This window comes from Erithacus rubecula, assembly GCF_903797595.1.
Source record: "Erithacus rubecula genome assembly, chromosome: 3".
In the NCBI taxonomy this organism is placed as follows: Eukaryota; Metazoa; Chordata; class Aves; order Passeriformes; family Muscicapidae; genus Erithacus; species Erithacus rubecula.
In genome coordinates, this window is record NC_136689.1 from 100,416,817 (window position 1) to 100,437,668 (window position 20,852).

Consider the following 20,852-nt stretch of genomic DNA (forward strand, 5'->3'; position numbering starts at 1 on the left):
ACTATTAAAAAGAGGGTATTGAGGAAGGATCCGCAGAATCTCATCAGCATGAAATACTGAAGAGGAGGTGAGGAGTCACCACTGCCCTTCCTACAGGAGCTGGGGCTGTAATTCACACGTAGGGACAGCACAGCTGACAAACTGACTGCCCCGGCACGGAGAGAGCTCCAGGATAATCGGGTGCTGAGCCACAGCAGCTCACAAAGCACGGCATTCAAACAGAGTAAAGACAGTGAGAACCTTTACAAGTTATTACCTACACTGGCAGGAGCTGGTGGGGGGTGCTAAGCCAGATACAGGATGTGTGAGACAGTTCCCTGGCGAGGCACTAGTGCTCACAAACAGACCTGGAGAGGAAACGGTTTATAAGCTAAAACTCATTCAGGGTTCAGCTCTGGTGCCTCTGCAACCACAGGAAACAAGCATCCCAGCCCCACTTGTGAGTCATGGCTTTTGGGAACTTCACCTTGAAGAGCAGGAAAGAGTCCTCTCAAGGTAGAATGGATCTCTTTTATTCCTTCTCCTGGGATCACTGCCTAAGCTTCTTTATTTGCCAAAAAAAAAAAAAAAAAAAAAAAGAAAAAGAAGGCACAATAAGAAACACAGCTGCTTGTGATGGTTCCACCCTCCCTTATTCAATTGTTCAGTGGTTTAACATTCAGCCTGGATGTTGCAGACCTACTTTTAATTCTCTCTTCTAGCTGAGAGGATTCAAGGCCACATTGTTCCCGCCCTCCACTCAAGTGACCTATCTACAAAACAGCTGAATTAATAACAAAAATAAAAGGAGAAAGACATCCTATGACAAATGCCTTCATGTTCTGCTGACCCACTTCAGTGAGAACACTTGAAAATTCTGTGGCTCTTACTGAGAATGATTTTGCCAGGACTAAGAACTGCAATTAGTCCATAAAACCAGCGTTACTTGTTCCAGACAGACACAGACTTTAAGGCACCCTCTGCATCAGAACTGAGCAGGGGTTTAAAATTTCTTTGCAAGAGAAATCCCAGGCCTCTGAGTTACACACCAAAAATCCATTTTTATCATCCTCTCAGACATGTTTTTATGAGAACATTAAATGCCATTAAAGTCCAGAGAGTAAAACCAGGATTCTGCCGAAGGCAAGGCTTAGAACAATAGCATTAGTGAGCTGTAATTCGTCATCACAAGGCCAAATGGCATATAGGTGTTGCTACACAGCAACACAGCCCTGGCCTGTAAGCAAGCACTAGGGTTTAACAATTGGCATTTATTGCCGTAGGTAAATACCAGCTGCCTCACTCTGAGCCCCAGCAGTTTAGTTTATATCACAGGTTTTAGTCATTCTTACGTAAACAAAGTTATGCAAACATATACATTTGAATTTGGGGTCTTTTTTTTTTCAAAGCTAGTCTTAACAAAAGAAGAGCGCTCACTGAGATACTGAGAAGTGAAATGCAGGAGCAGTGTCTCTGGTTTGAGTTACAAGGAAGGCCGCAAGTCCTTTGGAAACCCAATCTTTGTCAAACATACACCACATGTGTGTTTGTGCATGCAGGCCTGTAACAATGGCTTGCTGAGGCGTCGTTTTACTCTCTTCTGTAATGAACCAATTTGATTAAAAGGCCAAAAATTCAACACGTGCAAGAGCCGCAATGTGAAAAATCCTGGCACCATTAGCCTTTGCTGTGGCAGGAACAGAACTTCTGCGGGAACGGAGCATGTTTTTCCCCTCTGCACGATGCACCAAAGGAGCTTTTTAGAACTAAAAAAAAGAAAAACAAACCCAAAACACAACAAACAAAGCAAAAACGCAAACCCAACAAACATTTGGGTTGGAGCCGCTCGCCAGTCTCGGCGGCGTCCGTGCCGGGAGCTGTGCTGCCACCTCCTGGCGGCGCCGGGAATGGCCCCAGCCGGGCGCCGCAGGACTTCACCTCCTTCAGAACCATCAAAAGAACTTCACTGACAGTTTGCAAAAGTTCTCCTTCGAGTTTTTAATTTCTGCCCCCTTCAAATGTATTTTTCTGAGGGGACTGAAAAAAATTTAAAAAATAAAATTAAAAGGAAAAAAAAACAAGCAGGGACTGAGAAAAAAAAAAACATTTGTGAAGTGTTTGGATTTCTGCTGATTCCATACAGCACCTTCTCCCCCTGCTCTGCTTTTCCATGTAATTTGTATAAGCTCACAGTGAGAGGGATCAGGTCATCCCTCTGCACAGCTTCCACACCTCAGCAAAGCCCCCTTGGGACTGGGGTAGAGCAGCAGCTTCAGAGCTCTCACCACCACATTCTCCGGTGACATTTCTTAAAAGTTCAGTTTGCAACACCAGCCTATCAAGAAACAGCAAAATGCTCTAAGCCAAATGACTTTTCTTAATTTTGTAATGTAAACTCTGAAAGGATTAATGTAATTCCAAGAAGTGTCAGAAGGAGCTCTGATGATCCTTTCTCTCGAGACAAAAAAAAAAACCCCACAGGACAACAAGCATTCTGATTATGGTAAAATTGCTTCAGAATACTGTAGCAAATCTGCCATGCCTTCCACACCACAAAAACTATAGTGGATACAACTATGAGAAATGGAATAAAAAGGAATGCCTCAAGTTTCACACACCCAAAACACCACTCACAGCAGGAGGTCTTAAAAATATAGTATATATTGTTTCATTTAAAAAACAAGAATAACATTTTCAGACAGAAAACAAAAAGGACAGAGACAGCACACCTTCCTTCTTCATCCAGCCCTGTTCTTACTGTGCTTTGAAAAAAACAGAAAGACAAAAGCAAGAAATAAATGGTTGCAATGAAATGTCATTAATTAAATATCAGCAGCCCCACAGATCTGGTAAAAGCATCACACCAGCAACTCTACCTATATATACCCATATATATCCTTGTTTTTAAAAAAACCCACAAGGACTTTAAGTTTTTTAAGTACTCAGTGTCAAGAAATGGAGGCACTGAGGTGGTAAAATACATGCTCAACTACATCCATAAGATTTAAAATGTTTAATGTGCAAGTCTCAGACAGAAATTATTAATTTACAATACACTAAAATTTGAAGGACGGGAATGTTTTCTTCATGTGTATGCTCACAGTAGCAGGTAAAATACTCAGTTGCTGAAGTACAAACATCAGTATGCTTAAGTGACTTATGCATCATTTTTAAGGCAAAAATAGGTAACAACATGACTGCAAAAATATTTACAGATATCATTAGAGAAACATGGTACTTCTAGCACGGAAATTTTAATTGTGCACTTAGTAGACAGTGATTTACTTGAAAAATTACCATTAAAAATGTACAATTAAGCTAGCCAGGATGAACAGCACTGACATTTTTATCTGGGCCTCCACAACTCTCATCTTTGCCCCTCAACCTCTGTCACTGTAAGCTGTCCTCTCTCTCCCTGCCACTTTCCAGTTTTATTGCAAAGGTGCAGGTGTGCCTGAGCAGCCTTAGGATCCACAGAGGAAGAAACCACAGTGCTAAATATGTATGTAAAAGGTTCCAACAAGAAAGAAAGGAAAAAAACAGATCCTGAGAAATAAAATTAGTGAGAAGGAAAAAAAAAAAGGAATTAAAGGTGCTATCTGCAGGTATCTGGGATGTGCTCAGTCATCCTTGTCCTTTGCCCCGTGTTTCAGGATGCGCGTGAATTCGATGTAGTTGAAATTGCCCTTTTTGTCGATGGGGGCCTCTCTGTACAGCTCATCCACCTCCTCATCCGTGAACCTGTCTCCCATGGTGGTCAGCAGCTCCCGCAGGTAGTCTTCCTGGATGAACCCTGGAGTGAGACATGCAGAGAGAAATGCAAAAGGGAGCCTGAGCCTCTCAGCTGAGTCTCCAAAAGCAGCAGCTCAAACATGCCAACACACAGGCAATTAACCATTAATATATTACACTTGCTTTGCACAGAGCACAAAAAAAATTCCTTTATTGAATTCTAAAGAAATTCCTTGAGTGCAAAGGGAAAGGAAGTTTAATGCATTTCATACAGATTTTTGAAGACAGGGCCTGACCTGCTGTGGTGTAATAACACTTATTTCCATCTGCTGATCTTCAACGGCTCAAAGTGGAAAAACAAGTTCCTGTCACTGCTAGTCTTCATTATACAAGCAGGTCTCTTACATGAACTATATTTTTCTTGCCTTAATTAGATATATTTGCACATCCTCTATAAACTAGTTTCCCCTGGGGACTAAATAACCACTCTGGCTCTTCAGTTCTGCACAACACTGTTGCTGGAGGCAGTTTATGTGGATACAGTGAACTCCTGGCAAGTGTCCAGGGAAGGAGTTTATAACAGAAGAGACTTTCAGATAGGACTGAGCAAGTTAGCTCAGGAGGTAGGAAGAATGTTTACGGTGGAGAGGTAGAGAACCCAGTAGAAAAAAAAAAAAAAAAAAAAGAGTGGGATGCATTACTTATTTTATGCTAAAAGTGCAGATTTTTGAGGAAGTTAACAAAGACATAAAAAAGAGCAGTTTCTATGAATCTTCTGCTAATTCTATTTCAAGACATGGGCAGAACCACCAGTTGCCAAATAATTCCAGGAAAATTTAGAGATTAAAAAAGAAACATGCATAACAAAGGGTAGACAGTAGAATGTAGAAACTACTAAATGCTGAAATATGACCAGCCATACTTTAGCAGCACAATAGTTGTTTCATTTGAGAAAGAAATTGGTTATTGAATTTTAGTTGGAGAAATGTCAGTAACAGAACAGATGAGGTAGAAGTAGGTTCTAAAAAGAAGAGTAAGAAAGTAAACTCTGTGGAACAGCTGGAAATCATATGCAGGCACCCACATCAACTGATGTAGATTCAATTAGAATGTGATTAAAAAAGTGCTGCTTTGGAAAGAGAGCTGCATAAGTTAAGCAAACAGAATTCATTAGAGAGACAAAACCAAACAAGGAATCAGGAGACCAAAAAGCAGTCAATGAGCATGACAAATTAGCATGGGGGTGGTGTATGCTGGGGGAAGGGGGAAAAAATGTGTTTCAACATATGCTAATGAAAACAGCACCATACCCCAGTGTAGACCTTGGCTACTGACTGCAAACGAAGGCTAGCAGCAATCTTCTACCTTAGAAATAGAGAGATTGTTCAGTTAGCCAGGCCCATCCTATTCAGGTCAAACCTGGGAGTTCTCTCTTGAGGAAGGGCATAAAGAAGAGGGAAAAGGCAGCTAGACAGATTAGACTGTCTTTCTGCTGTCCTACAGAGACAAGCAGTGATGAGAGATGACATAAGGATTAGTATTCAAAGAATGCAAGGCCTTTGGTGCTGCAAGTTTAGCCTCAAGGACTTAATTGCTCCTGTCTGAATAGGTACTTGTTTAAACACTGAACTGGGCTGCCAGACCAGGAATACCCACAAGTTTTATCAGCAACAAATTGTAAAGCAAACAGATTCAGTCTAGATGGGGAGTAACAGATAAATTAAGCAAAACTTAAGATTCAGACTGTTGCAGGCAGCACAAAGCAGATGACAATGCAGAATCAAAGACCAGATAAAAAATAATCCAAATGCAGACAGATCCAACTTTTATACGAATTCTACAGCACTACACATGATAGTAATGCTGAAGCAACATATTCCACTAGGTTGGCAATATAGGAAATATAAGTCAAATCTAACAAGTATGACTACCTTATCCTCATCTAAAGGATCTGATTTTTATTACTCCTTTTCAAAAGAACTACATTGATGTAGAGCTAGAAAATCAGGCCCATAACAAACACATGTGGAGACCATGAAATGAAAAAAAAAAGTTAGATATAGCTGGAAATGGTCTTGTAGAACAAACTGATCAGAAGCCAAATAAGAGGATACAATTAATAAACTACTAACTAACACAACATGGGTTCTACAAATACATCACATGCTATTTTGGAAACTTCATTTTTACCATTATGAATCAAAACTCAATAAAACATCGTAACTATCTCGCATGTTTCCTGTTAAAATTTGAGGGTGGCATAAGACACAAAACAGAGAGTAGAATAAACTAGTATCCTCAAGCCATTGTAGGATTAGACTAAAACATTTACCACACAGATCTCAGAGATATTAAAATCAATCTTATCAGCATAATGGGTGTCCAAACCACTAAGTTATTGTTTACACAGACACAGAAGTTTCTATTCCAAAGAACTGGTAGCACAACCATTTTATTTATATTGTAATTCACAGGCTCTTGTTTTGGTGAACACAAAAACCCCCTAAAACCTGTAGCACAGTGAGTCACACTAACTGCAGAGAGAAAATAATTAACTTACTACCAAAACTTCCTTCTCCAGGAGATGGTAAAGAGATTTCCCTTGAGAGAGAGGAAGTCGATTAACATTTGAAAAGGCCTTACCAACAGAAAGCCTGTTTACCTACACCTAAGCAGGAAGGGGATGCTCTTTGAAAAGGCAAAAGGTGCTAAAAAAACACAGACTGAAAATAGCTGTTGAAACGGAAGGATATCCTTTGAAAGGCGCTGAGCACATATAGACTGGTTAGATGAAAATATTGTGGAGAACAGCTGGGAGGAAAGGTGCAGATGCAGTGTCATCTCTAGTACAGAGGCTACATAATTTCAGCGTGAGCCACTAAAACAAGTTCACAACATATCAAAGCACTGATACTCTGTAATCCACAGAATTGCCTAATGGATTCATCCCCAGTTACTACACGCTTCTCAGGAATCTTAGCCTAGGTGAATAAATAAATAAAAGCATAAACTCTAATCTCAAGATTACAGGCACAACCTTGGAAGTCTGATACAGTAAAACTGAGCTCTGTGCTTTACTCCTTCCCTTCACATTGCTTTTCAAGCCAGTCCAATCTGTCATTTCTGCCTTCTACACCCCACCCGGTTTTTATCTTTAGACCACTAACACTGCAGTCCTTCCAGCAATCTGAAAGCAAACTGAGCTGCAGGTGAGGCCATGACATTTGTCTTCAGAGCCATAAAGAGCACTCAGCCAGGTGAGTGTTTGTAAAACTTTATGAAGTCTGGGCAGTGTGTCTTGAAATATTAAACATCTGAACAATTTAGATGCATCTCAGACCTACTGCAGAGGGGGGACAAACTCAATTGTGTGACAGATTTCCCATCATAACCTTTTAATGCCATAAAAAAATCACACATTACTAATTTCAATTCCTCATCTTAGAGCAAATACATCTTGAGGAACATACACACTGCCCAGTTAAAGCGTTCTTCTCCTAGAAGAGTTCTTCACTGAAGAACAGTGCTACTAGTGCCCTACTAGTCCTCAGTACTGACACAGAACAGCCAGATAGATTTTAGTCTCAGTAATTTAGCAGATTATGCCATGTAGGATTTATCATCTCACATGTAATTCATAAAGGTGCAAAAACCAGCATACTGCTTAGAAACCCAAATAATGAACATAAAAACCCTGCCAAGCAGCCAGAGTTGCAGCCACATACCTGTCGCTTCTTCATCAAAGCAAGCAAAAGCATTCCTGATTACATCCTCCGGGTCGGTGCCATTTAACTTCTCACCAAACATGGTGAGGAACATGGTGAAGTTGATGGGGCCTGGAGCCTCATTCATCATGGCATCCAGGTATTCATCCGTTGGATTCTTTCCTACAAATAAAGGGATTCATATTTGGTTTAGACTCAGAAAATAATGTCAGCAGTGTTAATGCAAACTGAGACACCTCTCATATCCCAAACTCAGCACTTTGATTTTGGCAGCACCAATTTGCCTGGCAAGCACAAACAGCAAAGGGGCATTACCAAGGGAGGCCAGCATGTCGTGCAGGTCCTCTTTGTCAATGAAGCCATCCCTGTTCTGGTCGATCATGTTGAAGGCCTCCTTGAATTCCTGGATCTGCGACTGATCAAACATCGCAAATACATTGGAAGTGGCGCGCTGAGGGCGCTTCTTGGTGGTCTTTGTCTTTGCCTTTTTGCTAGACATGTTGATTTTTGGACACTGAGGAGAGAAGGAAATATAGTAAATGCAGAAAGATCAGAGTTAGGATTTAAAAAAGGAGAAATTACTACGGTTTAATGGTACAGCGCGCCTCTAAGGCGCTCTCATTTCCTCTCATCAGAACGTATTTTCCTAGTATTTTCAAGAAGGAGAAAAGAGAAGGAGAAAATATGGGTAAAGGAAAGACAGACTAATAAACCAGAAATGGAGTCATTATTAGAAGACGTAAAGTAATTTCGATTTCAGTGTTGAGAGGACCCTCACCCCAGCGGCGGCAGGACGCGGTACGGGGCGGACGCGGAAGCGAGGAGGCGGTGCCGGCGATGCCCAGCGCTTCCTGGAGAAACCATCGCCCCCCGCGCTGCGGGGGGGACGCGGCGGGGAGAGCCAGGCTGGGAGAAGCGGCAAGAGGATATCGAGGCGGCAAGAGGGCATCGAGGCGGCAGCCGAGGGTTTTTCTTAGGGATCACAGCCCGCTCCGGCTTCTCTGGGCTCAGCACGGCCCCGCACGGCCCCGCAGCTCCTTCCCTGCGCTCCCCGGCTCGGCCGCGTTGGAGCAGCCCGGAGGAAGCGGCCGGCGCTGGGCCCCGGGCGCCGCCTGCAGGGCAGGGATGGATGGAGACCGTGGGGACGGAGCTCAGGGGGATTCTGCGGGCAGCCAGAGCTTCCCGTGGCGTTCTCTTTTGTGTACATAAAAGCTCCGCACGCCGAAGGTGGAGCGCCGCTCCGTGCTCCTGCAGCCGGTGCCGGCGCCCGCGGCGTCCCCAGGTTCACACGGCGGCGCCGCATCGCGGAGCCGAACGAAGCCTCCAAATCCTGCGGGGACGGCGTGCCCGGATCAGCAGGTGTGAGGTGTTATCCTTACCTTCCGTCTTCCTTCATTTCGCTTGAGGGTTCAGAAGAATTCCAGATTGAATTTTAAAGTCTTCTAAGTGGGTGCTCCTGCTCTGAGAGAGAGGCCTCTCGCAGCTACAGGTTGTAAGGCCACTTGGAGGATTTATTTTTGCATGTTTTGCTTTTTGAAAAAGGATGACGCTTATTTTTCCATTCGTCATTTGATGTAGGATCTCAAATTGAGGTACAAGCTGGTTTTAGTGTAGAGGGATGGCGTCTGGAATTGCTTCAGAAGCAGCTCAGTTTTAGCCCGCTTGTAAATTTTTAAAATTTTCCAGAGGGACTGCTTATTCCCATGTTTCTTCTTGAAGTCCCACATAAATAGCTTGGGCTTCAAGAAAACTGTGGTTCAGTGCACAGAAAGGTCCTGAAGCAGTCAGATGGGAAAGCTGCACTGCCAGATCTCATTCTTTGCATCCCCCGCCTGCCTGCTGCCAGCTTTGTTGGTGTGCAGCCTGTGTCTTGGAAAACAAGAGATCTTAAGAGGAAAAGCACTGGCCAGGCATTGGGGTAAGCTGCCCGAGAAGGGTGGAAACACCATCCCTGGAAATGTTCAACAAGTGACTAGATGATCTTAAAGGTCTCTTGATCATTCTGTGGAAGGAAAAAGTAGACATACAAACTTGTGCTGAAATAAGTATATTTCTAAGTGTAAATGGACTACATTTAGCCACTGGACCTAGTGAACTTAACTTGTAATTTAATGTGTAATCTAGAAGCTGCAGTCTCAAATTTGAAGGGAATTGCCAAAAGGCCCAATTTTCTTTCCCTGCTCTCCTCTCAAATCAGAAGTTATTTCACAAGGGCTGAGAATTTGGCCTAATTAGCTTATAATACTTACTCAATTAATTTTAATATAACTTCTAAAGTTTGCCTCAAAGTGCAATAGAAACTAAGACTAAACTTTACTAAATTGAAAGCCTATTAATGGAAAAAGTTTTGGGTAAAAAATTCCCTGCTTGCTAGACGTGGCACATAGTTTCAAGATAATTACATGCAAAGTATGAGTGGGCAGAAAAGCAGTAGAAATATCAAGATGTTAAGAGCCTTAATAAAATACTCCATGATAATGTTGAACAACTGAATTGTGTGTTGAAATTTAATTATGAAAAGCTATTTGATCTCTTAATTTAAACTTCTTTCATCAGTTACTTTAAATTGAACCACTACTGCAAACATGCCACTCTTGTATTGTTTCTCATGCTATTAAAAGGGTGTTACATGATACCTGTCACTGTGTGTGTTGTTCTCAGTGTTTAACCTGTGCAGATGTGGGGATAGGTACATTAACATTACTTGCCCAGTATGAGATCAGTTCTTAATGACAAAATTGCATGTCAGTGTGTGTGTCTCTCTCTTGAAGCTTTTGTCTCTAATTTGTTGCATCACAGTGGAATGAGAAGCAGTTCCTACAGGCCTGTTTTATGTAAATCTAAGTAATGTTTTTAGAAATGGTTCAATTTTACTTGATTACAGCACTCATCATAGCAATAAACTTAAAGAGAAAAGAAAGACTTGTTTTGTCTTTTATAATAGGATATTTTGTGAACTTGTTGACATAAATGTTGAAAAGGAAAAAAAGTAAGTATTTTTTTGGGTGTGGTGTTTCCTGAGAGCTGTGCATCAAACATTCAGAACAGAAATTATCCGTTCTGAAAAGATGGTTTTAAAAAAATGCTGAACTCTTATCTCTTTAATATTTCTTCTTTCTGCTTCTTTCCTTCATTACTCCCTTCTTCTTTCTCATTTGTGTCAGTCTTGTTTAAGAAAAAAACTGTTAAAGTAAAATGAATTAATTGTTCCCATCCTTTCTGTCTAAAATACTCGATACAGTGCCATTTAAATGCTTGTTTTCTTTGAATTGAAGGTAAAAAAATCTTCAAAATTATCTGTTTCATACTTAAGTTTTAGGAGTTAGCAGAATTTTTCAGAGCATATTATCACTGTTCAACAAATGTTAATTGCAGAGATTAAGTATTGACAGCAGAGTCTAAATTAAATATATCCATCTAAATTCTAGGTCTAAGCTATTACTTAATGCAAACATTTTGTTTGTCAGTTGCTTCACCTGGTATTTTGGCTCATCTCTCTGCCTTTCCATCCCTTTGTCCCTGATTCCAGCTGGCAGCTGTTGCCTCTGCTCAGCTTTACCAAGTGCAGTGCAGTATCAGTCAGTGACAGTCACTCTTTTTGAGATGCTGAGAGCATCACAAAGTTTTCTGGAATTACTCCAAAAATAACTCCAGTGCTGTGATCCAAGGGGAAAACATTTGAAGAGTCATGAGTTAAAGAAGGGATTCTGAACACGTGTCTTCCCTTGAGTCTCTTGGAGGGCCTCAGACTGCAGGTTACCTTGTTTTCTTTCAGTGACCTCATGAATAAATGTGGTTACTGCTTTCCCAAGTGGTCCCTGCTCACCCTAGATGCTGAAGCATGAAAAATAAAGGCTCTCAGAATGGAGTGGAGCCTATAGAAGAAACACATATTCTTTTTCTATACTGAAAATTAAAAAAGCACAGTTTGACTTTCTAGTAACTTCCAGTGTGCATAGTTGAGGAAGAGGCAAGAAGATGAGTTGTCTAGAGCATTCTATGACAATGACATAACAGCTCAAAGGATAAAGCAGAGATATTTAATGAAACATAAATAAAGTGCAGTTAGTCTATGAAATGTTGCAAACAGGAGAAAACAAACTTCAATATATTTATTTAAAACTGCATCTCAGTAACTATATGAATAGGCACTGACATGTGTTTGACAGAGTATTAAGGACTTTACTCAGCTCCTTGCATTCTCAGATCCAAAGTCCTTTATACCTAAAGAACACAAATTAAAAACCCCAGCTAAATGTTGAAAAGTACATCTTTGGCTGTTGGGTTGTTGATTTCTTCTGGGTTTTTGTTCCCTGTTCTTTATGATCAAAGTCTGTTCTGACTGTTGTGTGCTGTATGGCCATTCCTTGATTTTTATCCTAGCTGGTAAGTTGGAACAATTCTAGCCAAATCTTTGTGGGGTTTTCAGGTCTTCTTGTATTATTTTAATCAGGAGTACTGCCAGACACTGATTCCATAAAGAACTGAAATGCAAAAATATATTCTTAGTAAGGAGAGCTGAAGGCCCCCCAATCTTTCAAACAAATGTAATTAATTCTGCTAAACCTAAGGATGTACATATGTGCTCTCTCCTTGTGTATTAGAGTTTGTATCTAACAGTGTGTATGTACTAATAAGGAAGAAAATGAAATGTGCTCAAGGCTTGGCCTTAGGTCTAAAATGGTGTTTTAAAACATACCCAGAAAACAAGCAGCAGCATATTTAGTCATGTGTTTCACATGAGAAGTAAGCTGTTATCAGTTTTCTTATCAGCTGATGCCTGTGCAAGTTTGGTTGGCTGGTGGAGCAATTTCAAAATCAACATGCTTCCTATGGGGTAGGAATATCTTGCCACTACCTTTTATGTTAGACATAGGTCACAATAAAGGAAGAACTCAAAAGAGGGGAAAAACCCAGAGCCTGTTAGATACAAGGCTAAGTTAAGATTCAAGTAACTCATGACTGATGCCAGCTCTATTTTAGCACATACTAAGACAGGTCTTGCAGGCCTCAATTTACACTCACTCAATTGAATATGCTTGGCACAGGCTGGAAATTAGTGTGAAATGCTGTCTTTTAACTCCCAAGGACTATTCATAGTTAAAAAACAAACCAAAGCCTAGTCCAGTATTCAGCAATACACTAAAATAGTCAAAGTTAGAATTAAATAAACCTTGCAAAATGAAGCAATTTACAAGAAGAGTAAAATGATTACTAGAAGTGCCTAAAGGAGCAGGTGGTGGCAGCAGCAAAGTCAGTCTTCACCTGCCTAATCCTGTAGTATTTGTAACTGACTTTCAGACTTTATCGAAGCTGAAAATTGAGGCTGTTTTACCGAGGGGCTGAATCACAGCTGCATGGCAGAGGAGTCTGCATGCAGCAGGCAGCTGGGATTTCTGGGAGGTCAGGTTGGTTTCCTGCTCTCCTCTTAAGTGCATGCTGCTTAGAAACATGTGAACATCTTCCCTTTACATTTATTACATTGATAAAAACTGCCTGACCCCTTAAGTCCTGTGATGCAGGGCCTATTAGTATGGTCTCTAGGGAATATCACACTTCTGGTGTGAAAACATTCCTTGGAAGTGTTTTTACCCGTGGGCTGCAGAGAAAAGTAGGAAAAGCAACCATGTGCTGCCACCTTTTTTTTTTTCTTTTTTTTTCCCCTCTTTTTTTTTTTTTTTTTCATTTTTTGTAACATGGGAAGTTTTCTATCTAATATATCAAAAGTTGGGAAACATTGATCTCTGTAGAGTTGCTCCTCAGAGCAAAAAAAAAAACCAAAAAAGCCAACAAAAAAGCTGTTCAGAGGGTTCCCCAGCCACCCCAGTATTACCTTTCAGTATTTCATGGTAACTTAATTTTCAGCTGCATTTTAAGAGGCATTTATTGAGTTCTTTTTGCCTTTTGTATTGTTTCTAGTTTCTGCAGTACTGTTTCTGAGTTACTGTAATCCTACTATTTTCCAAAGGAGAAAGTTATTTTAAAACTACACTAGGGTTTTGAAAAATTACAAAACCAAAACAGGAGCATGGGTGCATAAGCAGTACCAAGGGAGGATTAACTGCTGGTATCTGAAATGTTCCCGACTATACTTTGATTGTTACTCACAAGTTATTTGGATTTGCATTGTCAGAATACGATTGTTACTCACAAGTTATTTGGATTTGCATTGTCAGAATACCTTTGCATTTGTTGTTGTTTGAAATTCTACATGAACATCCCAAATAAGAGGTTAGCAACAGTCCAGACTAGGAGAGGCCACGAGAAATATGTGGTGACGAGATTTCAGATATTTTCCAGCTTTTGGATGGAATGCAGGTGTCAGGACACAAAGGCACGTTGTCACCAATGCCCTGTGCCAGGATGGGGCCACTGTGCTGCATTCATTTCTCCAGCTATGACAGGGATCCTAGAAACAAGCAGTCCAAAGATAGTCCTTAGGTCAGCAGTGAAACAGATCCTTGCTCTGGAGTGTAGGGACTAGCTCTGTGACATCCCCTAGTTGCTGAGCTAGTGTAACAAGCCACCCTCATGTCGTGAAATGCTTCAGTCATCTGATCACTGTGCTGTAAGAATGGGTTTATTTGCTTAAATAAAGAGCAGAAACAAGTGTAAAATGTTGCACATTACCTTTATCTCCAGCAGCAGAGTGGGGAAGAAAAGGTAGCAGACAAACATCCCCTGGCAGCACTCGACACAAACATGGTCCTTTTTGGAGGACCTTTCTCATGCAGCCTCAGTAGCTCTTTGGCTTAATTTTGACCTCTGTGGTTGTAGCCTTAGAACAGGGTAAGTGGGTCATGTAAAATAAGTAATTTCAGTAGTGCTCCACAGGGCATTATAGATGACTGTAGATGTAAGGCTATTAAATGTGTGCATGACCCTATGAAAATAGTTTTTCATCATAAGATTAATCTGGTGCTGAGCTTAGAGACTGTTCATGTATGAACCCCGAAGGAGAAAAGATTAGGTTCCAAGATTTTGGCTGCAAAATGCTAAGGCTAAGTCATCAGAATTTTAAGCTGTTTCAGTGACCAAAGTTATTTTTATTTTTGGAAGTGAATTATTGATGACACATCCCCACAGCCCTCGGCATGCAACCTCAGCTGTCACATTCCTCCCTGCCTAGCTACAAAACATCTCTTATATGGGCTTTTGGCTGGGGCTGTTGGCCTTGTGTCCTCTCAGTGGCTAAGGGATTTGTTCCCACTTGCAGGTTAGCTGGTCTCCTACAATTTAAAAAAAATTGGGAAAGTGGAACTTGGAACACTGTCATTATACTCACACATCCCTGGATATTCTTTCCCAGTAACACATCTTCCTGAGTAGGTGTCTTTACATCTGTACAGTTCTGCCTCACCCTCTACTCAGAGGGAGCATCAAAGACTGACAAGGAACAAAACAACCCCACATTTCAGCTGGCTGTTCAGAAAGCAAGAGCAGCAGTACAGAATATTTTTGAAATGGACAGTTTCCTCTCAAGGAGGAAGTTTCTCTTTCATGTAGCTCATATTTACAATTTTAAAATCACTACTTCCAGCAAGAAATATCCAGCTGGCACACCTGCTGCTTACTCAGTGTAACTTACCAGCACCCAACATTTACAGAGAAAACAGGATCAGGAAAAAAAGGGTTTAGGGATCCAGTATTCCTAATAAAAAGTAAACTGCTGTCTGATTCTTAATGCCATTTAGATACTCAAAGGGAAAAAATAATCAGTACCTTACATCTGTCCTTGAAGCAGGCCGCTTGCATGTATGCACACACTACTGAATTGCACAGAGGTGACAAGATCAGTCTAAAGTGACAGCATAACTCAGTCTCCAGCCTAATGTTACATAGCAACATTTCAACAAGACAGTTTCCTAAATCTCCACTCTCTTGTCTTTGTCACATGGGCATGCTGGTGAAAACTTCCATGCATCCTTGTAAAATACTTCCTAGAATCTTGCAGGTGTCATGTGGAGAAATAACTCACCAGCTATTACTGAAGAGCACCAAGATAGTTAAAAGGCAAATTTTCAAAAAAAGAAGAGGCTGTGGCAACTTGAAGTAGTGTAGAACATAATGTGAGTAGGAGAAAAACTGAGGCTAAGTTTGTTAGCAGATAAAAGACAAAACTGGGAAAAGAATGGTTGAAAACTCAATTTTAATTAAGCCTGTAAGTAGAAAAAACCACCCTAGAATAAAAAATTAAAAAATAGTCCAAGTACACCAGCTGAGTATACTTTGTCAAGTTATTTACAAACTTGAAGCCAGAGTGTCTTCCAGAGTTGCCATATGGGAACACAAGCAAGATTAAGTATCCAAGCCTTCATGCTATCACATGAAATGAGACAAACCCACCTTACAGGTTAAGTTGTCAGAGCCTTTACAATCCTTTGTGCTGAATTCCTACTCCTTGGCATCTTAAGTCATGTGATATAGCTGAGGGAAAGCTTTCTGGATAAGAGGTCATTATTTTAACTGATAAATACACAGGCAAAATAAATTCTCCTGCTTTCTAACTTGCAGTAGCCAAGAGAATGAGGCACACAGAAGAGCATGGTCATACTAAGAACTAACAGAACAACCCCTCCTCTTTTCTTTGTATTTGAGACATCAGCATAAACAGTTCTGAATGACTGTGATTGGTTAAAAGCCATCTTATCAATATAACTGAGGAATATGTATGATATTTTGAAAAGTGAAAACAACTTCAGCATCCATAGGATTTTACCAAGTTAATTCTCAGAATGACTTGGCTCATACAAATGAATTAGCTGTAGAAATATAAAGCTTTATGTAAGTTTTCTGGCTATATATTGCTGTTAACTAGTGCCAGCAGATTCCTTTGCACAAACTTCCTTCGGCAGAAGAGAAAAAATATGCCTAATTCCCCCCTTACTTAATGAAGAAGAATGCACACTTTGACATGAAAGTACTGCTAGAAAACCCATCAGTATGAAAAGGAAGCAAAAGCTGGGCACAGTATCTGCTTAAGAATCAATGTTCTCTGCTGGCCATGAGGCAAATGTAACCATCTTCCCTAATAATTTCTTTAGTTAACTACTTATACAGTAGTCAGATCCCACTTCAGAAATCTGAGATGATAGACTTCTGCAGCTGCATTTTTAAAGATGCCAGCAGATGCTGCTAGGAGCATTTCAGAACCCTGTGATACTGAACAAAACACTATGAAAATGAGTTTTCTAGCTTGCCTTGCAACTGCAAGAAAAATGCAGTGAACGCAGCTGCATTAGTAAATGCATAATAGAAATGTTATTCTTCACAAAAGATTTTGAGGTATTTTATCTATATAGCAATCTTTATTTCAAAATGGCATTTATTACAAAAATGTAAAAATCCAGCTAAACCAGAAACATTGAGATTATTTTCCTGGACTATCAACTCCAGGGAATGTTTGTCCTGTAGCCTTTCCCTCACAATATTTTCCCCATTTCCAGTCTGATTACAGGTGCAAATATGCCTAAATGGCCTGGAATAGATAAATATACTGAAAAAGACAAAAGCTTTGGAGCTAAATGCATGCAACAAGTTCTATGAGGAAGAAACCGTTACAAAAAAACATAGAAGTAGAGATAATCTGCAGGTATCTGGGATGTGCTCAGTCATCCTTGTCCTTTGCCCCGTGTTTCAGGATGCGCGTGAATTCGATGTAGTTGAAATTGCCCTTTTTGTCGATGGGGGCCTCTCTGTACAGCTCATCCACCTCCTCATCCGTGAACCTGTCTCCCATGGTGGTCAGCAGCTCCCGCAGGTAGTCTTCCTGGATGAACCCTGGAGCACAGTGTAGGAGGACAGAAGAGGAGTTTTTACATTTATCTGCTAAATACCTGTGTGACAGTTTCTTTCTTTGAGTTCTTTCCCTCAATTAAACATATCTACAATCTTCATCTGCCTTATGAAAACAACGTCATTAAAGCCTATTACTAAAATTGCAAAATAATTACAAGGATTCAATCCAATCAGGCATCTTAGTTTGAAAGGTACGACTACTTCAAATAAAGACCATTATATGCTTTGCCTGTGGTGTTCCAAAGGATATAAAAAATTTATCAGTATTGATATTGCACATCCTTCCCAACAGCAGGTCTACACTCCCAACAATACCAAAAACCTTCTAACAACTCAGTATTCTAAAAATCACAAAGGGATCAGTTTACCTTGAGGATTCCCATTGAAAAACCACAAAAAAATAGTCATGGAACTTGACTATTAACATTCAACAAATGCATGAAACATGAGAAAGTTTACAACATTTCAAACTGATCATAAATCAGTGGCAAATTTCACATTTACCAGACTGATTGCAAAGAATAGATTTTTTGCATGAATTACTAAACAAGTAGTCTTGTATAACTTGTGATTCCTTCTATCATCACCCCTACGAGTCACAAAAGAATTTTTTACATTCATTTTCTTCTCCTTTTAGTGCAGCTTACCAGAGGGAAGGTAGACACAAGCTGCTGACAGAAAACAAGTTTTTCATAAAATCACAACAGCTTTGAAAAAAATTATTCCCTTCATAAAAGCAGCCTTAAAGGTGAATGTTAAGTTAGGAATAAATTAAGACCCTGGTTCCCAATCAACATCTTTTATACTTTCTCCTGTCATGAACAAGAGAATGAACTGACTAAAATATAAAATTTCTAGACTAGAAAAGTCAATTTAGCATATGAGGATACAGGCATGATTTTCAGTTTGCAGAAAATTAAAATTTTCAGAGTTAAAAAACTGATCACCACTTCTATGAGCACAATTATTTATTGCTACAGAAGGAAGTAGTACATGTACACTCTTGTTTTACCCACATACCTGTTGCTTCTTCATCAAAGCAAGCAAAAGCATTCCTGATTACGTCCTCTGGGTCAGTACCATTTAACTTCTCACCAAACATGGTGAGGAACATGGTGAAGTTGATGGGGCCCGGAGCCTCATTCATCATGGCATCCAGGTATTCATCCGTTGGATTCTTTCCTACAAATAAAGGGATTCATACTTGGTTTAGCTTTCAGACTCAGAAAGTAATGTCAGTAGTGTTAATGCAAACTGAGACACCTCTCATATCCCAAACTCAGCACTTTGATTTTGGCAGCACCAATTTGCCTGGCAAGCACAAACAGCAAAGGGGCATTACCAAGGGAGGCCAGCATGTCGTGCAGGTCCTCTTTGTCAATGAAGCCATCCCTGTTCTGGTCGATCATGTTGAAGGCCTCCTTGAATTCCTGGATCTGCGACTGATCAAACATCGCAAATACATTGGAAGTGGCGCGCTGAGGGCGCTTCTTGGTGGTCTTTGTCTTTGCCCTTTTGCTAGACATGGTGGCTGTTGGTTCTAAGGAGACAGAAACATATCCAAGATTTAGCCTTATTAAATCACATTGCATGCCCTTGGGGGAAGGATGGGTAGAGGGATATTAAGTTTCATGTTATTGACATATACCCCGAAGTGCACATTCATTTCAGTATCTTCTGCTCCACTTTCGTTCAGACTTCATTTGCTATTAAAGCATAAAGCTTTTGAGGATTCAGGGACCAGCACTGTAGGCCAATAGCAGGCTACATCAAAAAACCCAAATCAAATAATAGCTTTTGTAATGAAACTTACACAGTGCTTGTATTGACTCCACCTGCATCTTCTACAAATTAAGATGACTACATATTTGGGAATTTGGGAGGCACTGTTGACATAGAAGGATATGTGCTGCTAAACTAGCACAGTTGTTAAATAGATCAGAAAGCATGGTAAATTAACATTTTGGAGGGGAAGAAGTGTATTTTAGGCTCTGAGCAGCATTTTGTTAGACTAGCTGCTGTTGAGAGAGAGCACTGACTTGGTTCAAAACCTTGACAGTGCTATTACCTTACACAGTGGAACCACTACACAACACATGCAAATGCCAGCATACTCTTTTTAAAATGAATTAAAGCCATAATAGCTACAAAAATGTGAAGACTGTTTCTTTTAAACTACCAACCCTTCGAAATACACGTATACTTTAATATATTTTCACATATCACAGGTATAACAATGTAATTGTTTCCCTTGAAGCTGTCAAATAAAGAAATAAACATGGTAGGTTATTATATATCATAACACTAATACATTCAGGGTAGAAGTGAGGCTTTTAAGTTAACTGCATCTCTTTATCTGGGAAGATACACATAGTGCTCCAACTAAATGTATGACAGCACAAACTCGAAAAGCTGAGTCATTCACTGAAAGGCAAACGCAAAACCCTCAAGCCTGCTTTTGGATCAGAAGTTAAACCCTTTTAAATGTTGTTTCCAAAAATCTCATAACCTCTACTTGCATTAGCTAAAACTAAAGTGTAATCCATGCTGCTATAATCCTTCATAATGCTCAAACATAGTGTTATGCAAACCAGGTATCCTTGCATCCTTGGCTCTGAATTTTACAGAAACCACCTGTAGCAAGTGTCTACTGAAAGAAGAAAAACTTCATCTGTAGTTGAAGAATATCAGTATTCTGAAATTTACACCAAGTATTAATTTTATAACTAGGAAACAAATTATCTGGTCAGAAATGCAATGCTAATCAGTCATAGCACAGTTCTAACTGTCTCTTAGATAGTTTGCTCAAAGACAGAGTACTTTCTGTTAGATTCCTGAAAAGCAAGACTGAAGTCACTAACTGGGACTCATCCTTAAAAATAAAAAGGGGGTAAAATTAAGCAAAGTAACTCCCTTATACAAGCAACCCTATATGCAGGCAGAAAGCAAGCTTTTTTGTTTGTTTTTAAATAAAAGGAAAGACATTTTACCTTGCTTTGTATTAGATACCTGACAGGGTGTACCAAGCATCTGGATCATGAAAGGAAATTCCATGGTTACGTCCTTCTCAGTCTGTCCACCCTGACAGCTACTGATTTCCCCTGCTAATTCCACACTTTTAAATCTACAACGTTCTTCTGACGTACAAAACAAACCATTATGTCCTGAACTAAAAATAGTTCACGAAATGCAACTGCGCATCGCCCAACAACGCAGACGTTCTCTTCATTGCACTAACCACAAGCTACCCGAGATGTCTGGCTCCACAACACTGCAACAAATAAATGTGAACTCTTGACTTCGAGATATTTATGTAGACAGCTGACAACAAAGGTAGTTTGCTTTCAAGCTGCAGCCAAGGGTTGTGCATAACTTTGGTGGTTTTCTTACCGCTGTAAAAACCCTCAGGCAAACTCTCACTCTGGATTATTGATTAGAAGTTCCACTACTCAAAATAGAGCTAAACTATATTTGAATAGCTCTTCTCTGAAATAATGCAGCTTTCAGGATATGGCTCTTTCAAAGTAAACAAAAAAAGTTTACCCTGCACGTGCTGATGCTGACCAAATTGATTTTTGCCTTTTTACTTTCACACATCTCCATATTCTTTACATACAT

The 20,852-nt window shown here is 40.1% G+C and overlaps 1 protein-coding gene and 1 pseudogene across 2 annotated transcripts; both read right to left on the reverse strand.

The window, feature by feature from the left end:
* Nucleotides 1-2,977: 2,977 nt before the first annotated feature.
* Nucleotides 2,978-8,249, reverse strand: LOC306799565 (myosin regulatory light chain 2, smooth muscle minor isoform). The gene is made up of 3 exons (XM_079300776.1): nucleotides 7,752-8,249; nucleotides 7,437-7,598; nucleotides 2,978-3,772 (listed from the first exon to the last, which is right to left on the reverse strand). The coding sequence occupies exons 1-3, from the start codon at nucleotides 7,933-7,935 to the stop codon at nucleotides 3,600-3,602; spliced, it is 519 nt and encodes a 172-aa protein (XP_079156902.1). The 5' UTR covers nucleotides 7,936-8,249; the 3' UTR covers nucleotides 2,978-3,599.
* A 7,319-nt stretch (nucleotides 8,250-15,568) lies between these two features.
* LOC306799430 (myosin regulatory light chain 2, smooth muscle minor isoform-like) lies at nucleotides 15,569-20,478 on the reverse strand (annotated as a pseudogene). Its single transcript, XR_013777928.1, has 4 exons — nucleotides 20,225-20,478; nucleotides 18,577-18,774; nucleotides 18,255-18,416; nucleotides 15,569-17,216 (listed from the first exon to the last, which is right to left on the reverse strand). The product of XR_013777928.1 is annotated as a myosin regulatory light chain 2, smooth muscle minor isoform-like (transcript).
* Between the last annotated feature and the right edge of the window lie 374 nt (nucleotides 20,479-20,852).

Coding starts and splice junctions, on each gene's coding strand:
- LOC306799565 (XM_079300776.1), bottom strand. CDS start 7,935: ATGTCTAGCAAAAAGGCAAAGACAAAGACCACCAAGAAGCGCCCTCAG. Junction 7,599..7,751: donor CGACATGCTGGCCTCCCTTG/GTAATGCCCCTT, acceptor CTTTATTTGTAG/GAAAGAATCCAACGGATGAA. Junction 3,773..7,436: donor CTTTGATGAAGAAGCGACAG/GTATGTGGCTGC, acceptor GTCTCACTCCAG/GGTTCATCCAGGAAGACTAC.